General features: G+C 43.6%; 1 protein-coding gene across 1 annotated transcript; it reads left to right on the top strand.

The window, feature by feature from the left end:
• Positions 1–278: 278 nt before the first annotated feature.
• On the top strand, positions 279–9636 carry LOC110496236 (uncharacterized). The gene is made up of 4 exons (XM_090208668.1): positions 279–448; positions 5973–8695; positions 8798–8886; positions 9029–9636. Exon 2 carries the CDS (start codon positions 6290–6292, stop codon positions 7292–7294), a length of 1005 nt encoding a protein of 334 aa, XP_090064794.1. The 5' UTR covers positions 279–448; positions 5973–6289; the 3' UTR covers positions 7295–8695; positions 8798–8886; positions 9029–9636.
• The last annotated feature ends 4997 nt before the right edge of the window (positions 9637–14633 follow it).

Below are 14633 nucleotides of genomic sequence, written 5' to 3'. Positions count from 1 at the left end.
TAGCTGGTAGCATCAACAAAACTGATTGGATATTGAACCATCTTTTGTTCTGAGTCTGTGAGGTTTGTGGATGGAGCTGGTTTGTGCTCTGGGAGAGTGGAGGTGAAGTCCAATCAGTCCTGGGTCTCAGTGTGTGAAGCTGACTTTGACTGGCATAATGCAGAGGTAGTCTGTCGGGAGCTTGACTGTGGGGCTCCTTCAATTCTGCAGGGGGGGGCTCTATAGAGTTTACAATTGACTCATTCATCCCCCTCCTCTCCCCTGTAACTATTCCCCAGGTCGTTGCTGCAAATGAGAACGTGTTCTCAGTCAACTTACCTGGTAAAATAACGGATAAATAGAGAAGCTAAGGGTAAAGGCAATCAGTCTCTTCTTCTGGACTGTGACACCTCAGTGAGAAAAAGTCAAACCTGCTTACCTGGTAATGCTGTTGGACTCACCTGCTCAGGTAAGAACTTGTTTATCAGTCAGTCAGTCACTTTTTTTCTCTCACCTGGAGTGAATAAGAGAAGAGTTTATTTCTAAAACGCTATATTCACAACAACAAAATATATTAATAGATTTTAGGTCTGTATTAAAATGTTATTTTTTTTGCAAAATGTTATATATCCATTGTTTGGCTGGAATTTAATGTTTGTATACTGAATATTTGACTGTGATATGGGGTTGTCCCACCTAGCAATCTTAAGATAAATGCATTAACTGTAAGTCGCTCTGGATAAGAACATCGGCTAAATGACTAAACTGTTAAATTTAAATGTCTTACAAACAGATCTCATATTACTGAATGTAATACTTTTTTGAGCCTAACAGTACTACCTATTTCTCTGGGAGTGAGGCGGATATACTGTATAGCGTTTTGCAAAAAAAAAAATGATGATTTGTCTCTCTGAAATGAAACCATTAAGTGATAGATTTAAAACAAATACATCTCAATTAGCAGATTTGGTTCCTTTGAAGTTGTGGGAACGTACAGTTTTGGTTTCCCAACGAAACCATACGTTTACTGACTGGTAAAACTGAACGTTTTGGAAACGTTCTGACCACAGAGGTAAAGAAAATTGCCTGTCATGGGAAAATAAAGTACCAGGCAAAAGGTTGGACACACCTACTCATTCAAGTGTTTTTTTTATTAGATTTTTTTTTACAATTTTCTACATTGTAGAACGACTATTCCCAAACTGGGGTATGCGCAATGCCGCGGGGGGTATGCCATATAAAATTGTGATTCACATTTTCAAACAGTCCATTTAGATTTTCCAATGGGGCTATACATTTGGGTGATGCTTTTTTCTCGCCTGAGTAACCTCGTTTCACTGTCAAAAATACAATGAAACCATCTAGTGTTCAGCGAAATTAAATTTAATGTGGCACTGACTTAACAATGATAAAGAGTGAATATGCGCACTCGCCTAGAATATGGCTGATGCTGGTGCCAAAAAGGCTGTACTGTTCAATCAATTAAGTTGAGAATTTTGAAAACTATAAAAGACTGATTAGTCTTTTCATTGTCTTCACTTTATAGCAATAGCCCTTTGCTTTCCAAATTATGAATTGTCAACAATCATCTATGTGGCAATTTGTGCTGGCGCCGGCTGATGTTTTACGGGCTCCTAACCAATTGTGTTATTATGTGTGTTTTTTCATTTGTAACTTATTTTGTACATAATGTTTCTGCCACCGAAGCTTACGGACAATGTCAAATGTGATATAGCGAAGCACCTGAGTGAACTGGGTGCGCAATTGCGCAGGTAATTTAACGAAACGGACGACACAAGCAACTGGATTCGTTATCTCTTTCATGCCCTGCCTCCATTCCACTTACCAATATCTGAACAAGAGAGCCTCATCGAAATTGCAACAAGCGGTTCTGTGAAAATTGATTTAATCAGAAGCCACTGCCAGATTTCTGGATAGGGCTGCGCTCAGAATATCCTTGCAAATTGCGCTGTTAAGACACTGATGCTCTTTGCATCCACGTACCTATGTGAGAGTGGATTCTCGGCCCCCACTAGCATGACAACTAAATACAGGCAGAGACTTTGGTTGGACAATTATTTAAATGACTGAGACTCTCTCCAATACAACCCAACATTGCAGAGTTATGTGCATCATTTCAAGCACACCTTTCTCATTATCCTGTGGTGAGTTATTCACAATTTTTGATGAATAAATAAGGTTTTACATGTAAGATGGCTAAATAAAGAGCAAAATTATTGATTATTATTTGTGCCCTGGTCCTATAAGAGCTCTTTGTCACTTCCCACAAGCCGGGTTGTGACAAAAACTTACACTCATTCTTATGTTTAATAAATGTATCGTATAGTGTGTGTGTGTCAGGCTTACAATGATGGCAAAAAACAACATATGAGACTGTGCTGACCCTGGTACGCAGCTGGAGGTTGAATGTTTGAAGGGGTATGGGACTATAAAAAGTTTGGAAACCACTGTTGTAGAATAATAGTGAAGACTATATTTTAGATTTTAGATTCTTCAAAGTAGCCACCCTTTGCCTTGACACCTTTGGACACTTGGAATTCTCTCAAACAGCTTTGCCTGGAATGCTTTTCCAACAGTCTTGAAGGAGTTCCCACATATGCTGAGCACTTGTTGGCTGCTTTTCCTTCACTCTGCGGTCCAACTCATCCCAAACCATCTCAATTGGTTTGAGGTCGGTGATTGTGGAGGCCAGGTCATCTGATGCAGCACTCCATCACTCTCCTTCTTGGTAAAATATCCCTTACACAGCCAGGAGGTGTGTTGGGTCATTGTCATGTTGAAAAACGAATGATAGTCCCACTAAGCGCAAACCAGATGGGATGGCGTATCACTGCAGAATGCTGTGGTAGCCATGCTGGTTAAGTGTGCCTTGAATTCTAAGTAAATCACAAACAGTGTCACCAGCAAATCACCCCCACACCATCACACCTCCTCCATGCTTCACGGTGGGAACCACACATGCGGAGATCATCGGTTCACCTACTCTGCGTCTCACAAAGAAATGGAGGTTGGAACTAAAAATCTCAAATTTGGACATCAGACCAAAGGACAGATTTCCACTGGTCTAATGTCCATTGCTCGTGTTTCTTGACCCAAGCAAGTCTCTTTGTCTTAATGGTGTCCTTTAGTAGTGGTTTCTTTGCAGCAATTCAACCATGAAGGCCTGATTCACGTCGTCTCCTCTGAACAGTTGATGTTGAGATGTGTCTGTTACTTGAACTCTGTAAAGCATTTATTTGGGCTGCAATTTCTGAGGATGGTAACTCTAATGAACTTATCCTCTGCAGCAGAGGTAACTCTGGATCTTCCTTTCCTATGGCGGTCATAGCGCTTGAGGGTTTTTGCGACTGCACTTGAAGAAACTTTCAAAGTTCGTGACATTTTCCAGATTGACTGACCCTCATGTCTTAAAGTAATGATGGACTGTCGTTTCTCTTTGCTTATTTGAGCTGCTCTTGCTATAATATGGACTTGGTCTTTTACCAAATTATGCTATCTTCTGTATACCACCCCTATCTTGTCACAACACAACTGATTGGCTCAAACGCATCGAGAAGGAAAGAAATTCCACAAATGAACTTTTAACAAGTCACAGCTGTTAATTGAAATGCATTCCAGATGACTACCTCATGAAGCTGATTGTAACGTTCTGACCTTTATTTCCTTTGTTTTGTCATTATTTAGTATGGTCAGGGCGTGAGTTGGGGTGGGCAGTCTATGTTTGTTTTTCTATGATTTGGGGATTTCTATGTTTCGGCCTAGTATGGTTCTCAATCAGAGGCAGGTGTCATTAGTTGTCTCTGATTGAGAATCATACTTAGGTAGCCTGGGTTTCACTGTGTGTTTGTGGGTGTTTGTTTCCGTGTCTTTCACCACACGGTACTGTTTTGGGTTTCGTTCATTCCACATTTATTGTTTTTTTGTATTCAGTTGTTCATGTGTACTATTTCTTATTAAAAGAACCATGGACACTTACCACGCCGCATATTGGTCCTCCGATCCTTCTCGCCTCTCCTCTTCGGAAGAAGAGGAGGAAATCCCTTACACTGATTGAGAGAATGCCAAGAGTGTGCAAAGCTGTCATCAAGACAAAGGGTGGCTGCTTTGAAGAATATATTTTATATTAATATATATTTTGATTGTATAACACTTTTTTGATTACTACATGAATCCATATGTGTTATTTCATAGTTTTGATGTCTTCACCATTATTTTACAATGTAAAAATAGTAAAATTAAAGAAACTCTGGAATGAGTAGGTGTGTCCAAACTTTTGACTGGTACTATTCTACAATGTAAAAATAAAAAAACTTTCACTGGTACTGTACATTTTTAGGTTTCCGGGAGGTTCTGAGATCATTTTACTATGGTTTCCTGAAAGGTTTCATTAACATTCTGAGAACGGAAATTATAGGTTGTTTTGAGGTTTTTGAGTAACTTAAAACTTTCACTGAATGTTTAAACAAGACTTTTAATAACACTGCTAGCTCATTTTGGGTTTACTGTTTTGAACTCCAAGCATAGGTAGGACACATGGAAATTAATTTGCTTAGGCATTAATCATGCAAACACATGTATTGTTTTGTGTGGAATGGCGTTAGTGAGAAGCTGTTCATTTTATCCTATTGAAACTGACTCTATTTCAAGGAAACAAGCATTCATTAAGATCAGATGTGGCCAATTAATTGACAACACAGAGAACAGAATCTATATGTATTTAAATAACATTCTTACAATGTTCTTTGAACATTACTAATGTTTTCTTGTGGTTTTTATGAAACGTTTTTATTAATGATCTCAGAACATAACTTTAAATAGAATGAGGAAACCTGAAGAAAACATTGTCCTGAATTACTGACATTCCTACCGAAGAACATTGTTTCTTAACGTTCTCTAAACTGTTTGAGAACATTCCCAGTGTCAAACTAGTTGGAGAACGTTCCTAGAACATGACCAAAATTGGAACGAAGTGTAACCATGCTTTAACTTTTAGGAAACATTCTGTTAAAGTAATGAAATGAAATTAAACGTTCATTTTGTCAAGTTCCTTAAATGTGATGAGAATGTCCAAAAGGCAATCAACTATCCTGCACCATTCACAGAAAGTTGTGGGAAGGTCTAAGCATAGGACAACCACGCTCTCACCAAGCTCTAAGAAACCTATGGTTCTCAGAACGTTATGTGCTAGCTGGGATGACTGTCATTGAACATCCCCATATCATGATTAGATCATGAAAAACCCGCCAATCTATTTTCTAAGTTCTTTAAACAATAAAATCAAATTGACCAACATTCTGAAAATGTATATATATATATATAGCGCTTTTGGAAAGAAAATCTTAATTTGGACTGTGACACATTTTTGGGTGTTTTAACTCCGTACTCCAGTACTTTGGATTTTAAATGATACAATGACTATGAGGTGAAATTCTGAATGAATCGTGAATAATGATGAGTGAGAAAGTTACAGAGGCTCAAAGATCATACCCCCAAGATATGCTAACCTAACATGTACCTTTACAAATAACAGGGGAGGTTAGCGTTTATAACAGGGGGGGGGGGGGGGGGTATTTATGCCTCTCACTTTCTCACTCATCATTATTCACTCTGTCACGTCCTGACCTTAGTTCCTTTTTTATTTCTCTATTTTAGTTTGGTCAGGGCGTGAGTTGTGGTGGGCATTCTATGTTTTGTGTTCTACGTTTTCTATTTCTATGTGTTTGGCCTGGTATGTTTCCCAATCAGAGGCAACTGGCAATTGTTGTCTCTGATTGAGAACCATACTTAGGTAGCCTGTTCCCACCTGGTGTTTGTGGGTAGTTGTTTTCTGTTTTGTGTATTGCACCTTGCAGAACTGTTCGTTTGTCGTTTTGTTGTTTTTTGTTCAAGTATTCGTCTTGATTAAAAGGTATTATGAATACTTACCACGCTGAACCTTTGTCTTCTCCTTCTCCCGACGACATTCGATACAGAACTACCCACCAAAAAAGGACCAAGCAGCGTGGTAACAAGGAGCAGAGGGTTCTGGACTCCTGGACTTGGGAGGAGATACTAGACGGTAAGGGACCCTGGAGTCAGGCTGGGGAATATCGCCGCCCCAAAGAAGAACTGGAGGCAGCGAAAGCTGAGTGGCGGTGATATGAGGTAAGGTAGTTCAACAGGCACTAGAGGCAGCCCCAAAAAATATTTTTTGGGGAGGCACACAGGGAGATTGGTGGAGTCAGGCGATAGACCTGAGCCAACTCCCGTGCTTACCAGGAGAGGCGTAGTACTGGTCAGGTACCGTGTTATGCGGTCAAGCGCACGGTGTCGCCAGTACGCGCTCATAGCCCGGAGCGCTATAGGCCAGCCCCCGCAAGTGCCATGCGAGAGTGGGCATCCAGCCAGGGCGTGTTGTGCCAGCTCAGCATGTTTGGTCTCCGGTACTCCGTTTTGGCCCAGGGTATCCTGCGCCGGCGCTGCATGCTGTGTCTCCAGGGCGCTGGGAGGGTGCAGTTCACTTGCACTCTGGAGGGTCCGGGCTAAAGTGGTCATCCAGCCTGGAGGAGTGGTGCCAAGGCTGCGCACCAGAGCTCCAGTGCTCCCCCACAGCCCGGTCCATCCGGTGCCTCCTCCGCGCACCAGGCCTCCTTTAGGTCTCCCCAGCCTGGTGGGTCCTGTGGCAGCCACACGCACCAGGCTGTCTCTCCGTCTCCTCCCTCCAGGTTCTCCCTCCTGTCCGGAGCCGCCTGTCAGTCAGGAGCCGCCAGAGCCGCCCGTCAGTCAGGAGCCGCCAGAGCCGCCCGTCAGTCAGGAGCCGCCAGAGCCGCCCGTCAGTCAGGAGACGCCAGAGCCGCCCGTCAGTCAGGAGCCGCCCGTCAGTCAGGAGCCGCCCGTCAGTCAGGAGCCGCCCGTCAGTCAGGAGCCGCCCGTCAGTCAGGAGTCTCCCGCCTGTCCGGCGCTGCCAGAGTCTCCCGCCTGTCCGGCGCTGCCAGAGTCTCCCGCCTGTCCGGCGCTGCCAGAGTCTCCCGCCTGTCCGGCGCTGCCAGAGTCTCCCGCCTGTCCGGCGCTGCCAGAGTCTCCCGCCTGTCCGGCGCTGCCAGAGTCTCCCGCCTGTCCGGCGCTGCCAGAGTCTCCCGCCTGTCCGGCGCTGCCAGAGTCTCCCGCCTGTCCGGCGCTGCCAGAGTCTCCCGCCTGTCCGGCGCTGCCAGAGTCTCCCGCCTGTCCGGCGCTGCCAGAGTCTCCCGCCTGTCCGGCGCTGCCAGAGTCTCCCGCCTGTCCGGCGCTGCCAGAGTCTCCCGCCTGTCCGCTATAAGGGTCCCCAGTCCGGGGTCGGCAGCAAGGGTCGCCGCTCCAAAGGCGCCACCTAAGTGGGCCAAGACTAAGGTGGAGTGGGGTCCACGTCCCGCGCCAGAGCCGCCACCGCGGTAAGATGCCCACCCAGACCCTCCCATATGGGTTTAGGTTTTGCGGCTGGAGTCCGCACCTTTTGGGGGGGGGGGGTACTCTCACGTCCTGACCTTAGTTCCTTTTTTATGTCTCTATTTTATTTTGGTCAACGAGTGAGTTGGGGTGGGCATTCTATGTTTTGTGTTCCATGTTTTCTATGTGTTTGGCCTGGTTCCCAATCAGAGGCAGCTGGCAATCGTTGTCTCTGATTGAGAGCCATACTTAGGCAGCCTGTTCCCACCTGGTGTTTGTGGGTAGTTGTTTTGTGTATTGCACCTTGCAGATCTGTTCGTTTGTCGTTTTTTTGTTCAAGTATTCGTATTGATTAAAAGGTATTATGAATACTTTCCACGCTGCACCTTGGTCTTCTCCTTCTCCCGACGACATTCGTTACACACTCATCATTCATGATTATCTGTAATCATGGTAGCATCCATATTAATGTAGAAGTGTTTCGAATCATATTATATTCTTATTTACAATAAAAGTGGCTCCAAAATTACACAATACATTATTTACCATTAATTGCTATTGGGCACAATAATCTGAAACACAACCAAAACTAACTGCAAATGAATCGAATAAATTTGTAGAGTTACAAGCTTGATGTAGTCATTGCATGCTGGGAATATGGGACCAAATACTAAACTTTTGACAACATTAATACACAAGTGAATTTGACCAAATACTTTCGGTTCCCTAAAAGTGGACTATGTGCAAAAAGTGCTGTAATTTCTAAACGGTTCAACCGATATGGATGAAAATACCCTCAAATTAAAGCTCAGTGTGCACTTTAACCTCGTCGTCATTGTATTATTTCAGAAGTGCTGGAGCACACAGCCTAAACAACCAAAAATGTATCAATGTCCAAAAAACGTTTGGACTTCGCTGTAGGGGTGTTTTGTTGGTGAGAATACAGTGGGGCAAAAAAGTATTTAGTTGGCCACCAATTGTGCAAGTTCTCCCACTTAAAAAGATGAGAGAGGCCTGTAATTTTCATCATAGGTACACTTCAAATATGACAGACAAAATGAGAAAAAAAAATCCAGAAAATCACATTGTAGGATTTTTAATGAATTTATTAGCAAATGATCATACCCTGACTCCAACATAACCCAGACTCAGCCAGCTGTCAATCACTCTGCTGCCTTCCTCTTTCTCACTGCAGATGACTCCCACCAAGGGAACTACAGCTGTGTTTATGAGATTTATGTTTTTTCTCATAATTTCTCCTCCGAGAGTGATCTCATCTCCCTCACTGTCACAGGTAACTGAACATGAACCATACTTGGAACTTTGACATTAACAGATTTTCCACGAATGAATCTGATGCTTGGCAATCCACTAATTAAATGTGTTTCTGCTGCAGCCTCTCCTCTGACGGCTTTCATCATCAGACTGGTTGTAGTACTTCAGATGTCACTGACAGCCAACACTGCCATCTATCTGTACATCAAGGTAAAGACATTAAAAAGTGATAAGTCAGGTGAACAAAATTAATATTTTAGAAGTCTTGGTTTAGTCACTGAAAATATCAGTTGGATTGTATTTTACCTGGGATTTTTTTTATATTACTGACTCTTGGTGTGTGTTTTCTTAGACCACCAGGAGGCGAGGGGAAGGGGTGAATTTGGAGATGGTTTCTCTGAGGACCAGAGCTGAAGCCGGACCTGGAGAGAGCAGCCCAGGTGACAGACTAGGGTGAAGTTGACTGAAAAGTCTAAGTGTGGTCCATGGGACATCCAACTCTGACCTCACCCCATTGAAGTTGAAATGTAAAATGTTTGAAATGCAGTTGAAGTCATTTCAAATGTATAAAGGTTAGGGTTAAGGTTAGGATAATGGTTAGGGTAGGGTAAGCGTCCCAAGATTCCCCGATAGCACGAACTAAAGTTGACCGTAGAGACGCTGAACTTAGGTCCGTTTTTTGTTTTCCAGATACCATGGGACTGGTGTAGACCTGATGGGATTTTAATCCAAACCCAATTAAATGAAATGAGTGTTAAGTTTCTATTGGTTGTGCTATGGCTGCACTTCCTTGCTCTTTATTTTATTATTATCATCATGTTTTAACGGCGTTATGTGATTCTTCTCATGTTATTTCATAAACAAATGCTCACTACAGTACTATTATTGTTTGCCTAGAGAGTGCTATTGGTGCAATGTAGAATAACACATTTCATAAATAAAGGTTTTGTGTCACTCCAACTGCATTGTTGTCATAATTGGTGCCAGACGTACAAGTTGGCAAGAACACAGTTAGCATTAGCCTAGCTTAGCTGAGCCATGTGATCATTATGTCAGTGTCGGGCTAGGTTGCCCCGAGGTGCTGCTCTAATATCGGCCACCAGCTGTCTCCACTGCTCCCCTCTAAGCCCCACTCGACTTGAGTGGTCGCTTGTGCTTAACCCTGGGTAGCCAACTGACCCGCTCAAGATACAATACCTAAATCCGAATCTTAGTCAGGTTACATCTGTGTTACTGTAGATATCCGTCTCAGTGTGCCTGTTTTGAATTCAACTCTTCAGATGAATAACAAACACACTTAATTGTATTTGTGTAAATTTGTGTCATTTTGATTCCATTCATATATAGCTACTAATCAAAAAAACAGAAAAAGTCACCAACTAATTTGATAAGTGTTTATTTAAGTGAAAGACTTGATAATACATGTAACATGGAAGCTCATAGTTACGAACACAGCATTTATTACAGGACTTGTTTTGAATAACGGCATTACTTTCCTGTGCTCACTCAAAACTTCCACTCCTTCAGCCTGGGTTAGACCCACATATCGCAGCCAATCTCTCTTCAGGAAATATTAGTGGCTTCATTGACACCAGCTCAGAGCAGTGAAGAGTGAAGAGAAAACCCTCACAAAACGAGTGGTAGAAACCCCATCAGAGGACACATTCTGTCCACAGAATCCAATCATGGCTTCAGAGAGCTCAATAACCATGGTGATAGTGACTTAACAACTGTGTGTGTGAGTGAGCGAGTAAGTGAGAGAGAGAGAGAGAGCATTGTGCCCCCGTGTTCCTGTGATTTTTTGCTATTACAAGCAAAATGTGGTCAATAAGCATCTGCATTCAGAAATTGTGTTATTTGTGTGGGTCAGTGCAAATAGTAAATGTGTGGGTGGGTTTGAATTTGTGTGTGTGTGTGTGTGTGTGTGTGTGTGTTCTGTGTGTGTGTTCTGTAGTGTTTGTGCGTACATCTCTGTGTGTGTGCGCGGGGGTGTGTGTGAAAGCTCTGCGTTAAGGATTAGCCCCAGTGTGTGTCCACCCGTGATTAGCCTGGTCAGTGGGCCTGTTGTGCATTCACTCAGGCCATTAGCATATTAATGCTGCCTCCCTCTTGATCTCTCTCGCTCTCTGCCTCTCTCTTTCCCCCTCGCTCTTTCTCTTTTCTTTCTATACATATTGCCCCGAGTCTCACTCGAACTTCCTCCCTGACCATTTTTCTCTCAACTTCATTATTTTGCACTCTCCCTCTCTCTATGCACTCTTAGAAAAAAAAGGTGCTATCTAGAACCAAAAAGGATTCCTCGGCTGTCCCCATAGGATAATCCTTTGAAGATCCCCTGTTGGTTTCAGGTAGAACCCTTTTTGGTTCCATGTACAACCCTTTCCACAGAGGGTTCAACATGGAACCCAAAAGAGTTCTACCTGGAACTAAAAATAGTTATCGTTTGGGGACAGCTGTAGACCCGTTTTGAACCCTATTTTCTAAGAGTGTGCACTGGGTTTGGGCCTGTCGCGACTTTATAATTTTTTTTTCTCTTTCTCTAGTCTTTCCCTCCAAAATGTAATCTTGCCCTCTATTCCTCCTTCTTCTTTCTCTTCCGAAATCTCTCCCCCCCTGATAATCCCCCTCTCTCGCCCCAAGCCCCCTCTCTCCCCACCTTCTCCAAATCCTTTACTTTCGCTCTCGTTTTCCCTATTCTTCCGTAGCCTGACCCCTGAACTTTGTCAAACACAGGCAAATGCAAACACACACACACACACACACACACACACACACACACACACACACACACACACACTTCAATTCATTCAATCAAATTTCCTCTCACTCTCTCCCCGTTCCTGCTAGAAGTGTGTATCTTTTTAGGACCTTGTCTAAATAGCTGTGAAAGAAAAAGCAACCTAGAAAACAAGGACCGAAGTGCAAACCGGACACATTCAACTGTACTTAACATGATAAGTGCTATTCATCTCTCCATCTCATGACTTCAGCCTCCAAGTAGACTCAACCTCTTGTTCTGGCTCTTAGCCACCACCGTGAGCCACATTTAGAAGCTGGAGGATGGTAGAGGTGAAAATAAGTATGCAGAAAAAGCCCAGTGTGGTAAAAAAAATTAAATAACACATTGGCCATTTACACCAAAATGTTTCCTTCTGTCCCTTCCATGTCTGCATTACTGGAGATTTCCGGAGATCAGGGGCATGATGTCCATCCACAACTCCTGGTTTCATGGAGGCAGACACAAGAATTGCGTTTGGACAATCAGCTCCGGACCCCCTGGGTCAGCACATAGCAGGGATGGATGGGCGGACGTTTGGATAGACAGAGGACACAGAGAAACGTGTAGGGAAATGAAGGCCTCTGAACCCCTAACTCATCCACCCTTTCCGTGTGTACGTGACATAATGATGAACGCAGGGCGGCATCCCAAGGCAGCAGTAACGTGACCAATACAAAAGCAGTCCCCATTGTCGCACGGATCAAAGAGACAAAAGCTCCCTATGATAACTTAGTGCAGCCGAGTGTTAACACACGAGCAGCCAAGGTAAGAGCCGGAAACAAAAGTGAGAATTTGAAACAAAAGTAGCCCCCCAAACTGAATTACTCAATGCAACATTTGTCTCTCTATGTGAGCCGTCTCAAAACGAATAATATGGGCGGCTTTTGAAAGACCTCGGCCATTCATTGATGCTCCATGTGCTGCTCACAACTGAAGCATGTCCCACAAAGATAATTAAAGTATTTAATATACTTAAACGTTACATTTATTTGTTTGACTAGATACTATTGAACTAAAAAGTCATCTTTAAAAGTCTTGTAAAGACTTGTTTTTCTTTTGAATTGAGAAAAAGCCCTTTCATTTTGACATTTGATTCCGGAAAACGGTGGTTAGCCTCTTATCTTTAGACATATCAAAAAGGAAATCAGTACTTTTACAGTTACTTCGTCAACTTTTTCCCCCACAGAGGATGTTTGAAGGTTCAATAAAGTTTGTTTCCTTTCCTGAACATCAGCCACTATTGGAAAATATAAGCTAGTCACCCATTTTCACCCATTCATCTTGAGAGGTCTCTTCAAAGTGGTAGTTAGCTGTTGAGTAGCAGGTAGGTTGTTCCACTGTCCCGGCAAGGAATCCAATGAGTCCAACTGCTGCATCTGGTCTATGAAGTGGCTCCGTGCCACAGATACGACCTCTAGCCCTGAATTCAGCCTTAACTACTGCTCTTGTATCACAACAGGTCATAACAGGTCACTGTAGACCACCTCAAGCATGGTTGTGTTCACATTGGTACAACAATGAAAGTGTACCGATGTGTCCAAGCTATGTTGAGATACATGAATGTACCTTAAAGACAAAAAAAAGCAACAAGACCTAGTTGAGGCCGAAAAACCTTGATTTAAATAAAACCCTGTTGCTCAAAGGCGTGGAATTTTGTCCTGAAATATTTTTTTCTCTTGTCTCCCTCAGATGTGTTCTTGCTTTAGCTGTGTTGCCTTTGACGTCTGGCACACATGTCCTACTTTAGCATCTTAACTCTTGCCTTCTCTGCTCTTGCATCCTTCTCCCTCGCGTTCTCCAACCCTTTCTGCCGTTCCTCCTTCTGTCTGTCGATTTCCTTCACTCTCCCCCTCCTCCCTCTCCCTCTCCCTCCCCCCTCTCTTTCTCTCTGTTGCTCTCTCTCTCTCTCTCTCTGTCGCTCTCTCTTTCTCTCTCTCTCTCTCTCTCTCTCCTCATTTCATGCAGCACTGGGGTTACCTAAGAGACTGGGCCTCAATGAAGAAAATCTCTTTTGGTACAATGAACTGGGCGAGAGGCAGGGGGGGGGGGAAGGGGGGGCAGGGTGGAGGGAGGGGTGGAATGAGAGGGGAAGATAGTGATGCAGATGCGGGACAGAGGAATACAAAATCCAAAATGGAATAAGTGGCTGCGCTTGTGTGATTTCACCTCAATGGTCCATTTTTCGAGGGTCACCATTGGTGCCCCTTGGTCAGCCTGTTGGGCTGAGCTGTGCTGGAAACATCTCCCACTTTTGAATGTTATGCTGTATATTTAACTAACCTCTTCCTATATCAAAGTGTTTGAAAAATATACCTATATATAAAACGTATATAAATAATAAAGTAATATAAAACTGAGAGATAATTTCGTTTTTCATAGTGTTGTTTTTGTCTAGGTCTATATGGCGGCATTTATACAGGTGTCCCAAATCTGATCTTTTTTCATTAATTGGTCTTTTGACCAATCAGGTCAGCTCTGAAAAATATCTGACACACAAAGATCTGAGGTGATTGGTCAAAAGACCAATTAGTGGAAAGAATATCAGAATGTGAGAAAACAATATGGCTAATCAAAGTTGTTTAGCTAATAACTACAACTAACTGCTGAAGTTAGTTACCACTCCCACTCCCGACCATAAATAGCAGCACTGTGAAATAGGATGCTTGCGTATGTTGTTAGTCCCTATTGCGGCTTACTGCATTGACAACATGCTCTTCTTATTCCTGTGTATTTTCTGTGCACATGCCAGGATAAATCGGAGATTGCCGCGGTAATGAATTTATCTGATCGCATGACCAGAAGCCCTGCATTGAAATGAATCGAAGGAGTTGCGGGGCGAGGAGTACAGGCGTGGAGGGAGTGTGTGTGTGTGTGTGGATTTGGGGTGTGTGTGGGGGGGTACACAAGTCCGATTTTCAGCGGCTCAAATGAAGTTATTTCCAGAAGCCTGTCCATCTGTTACCGTAGCAGCAGTGACCACTCGTTGCCATGGCGAGGTCCACACAAAAGGGTGTGGCGTGGGAACGGGTCCAAGGGTCAGGAGTGAGGGTCTCCGGGTCAGAGGTCACAGCCAGCTGGACAGCACACAAGAGGAGGCGAGGGTGAGAAAAGAGGGAAGGAACGGTTTTGCGCGGGAGCTGGCTGACTGGACACGGCTGGACATTAACATTGAACTGAG

Source organism: Oncorhynchus mykiss, chromosome 18, assembly GCF_057628025.1.
Source record: "Oncorhynchus mykiss isolate SJ-2025 chromosome 18, ASM5762802v1, whole genome shotgun sequence".
Taxonomy (NCBI): domain Eukaryota; kingdom Metazoa; phylum Chordata; class Actinopteri; order Salmoniformes; family Salmonidae; genus Oncorhynchus; species Oncorhynchus mykiss.
Note: the sequence above shows the minus strand (reverse complement) of the source record. Positions and strands in the feature narration are given on the sequence as shown.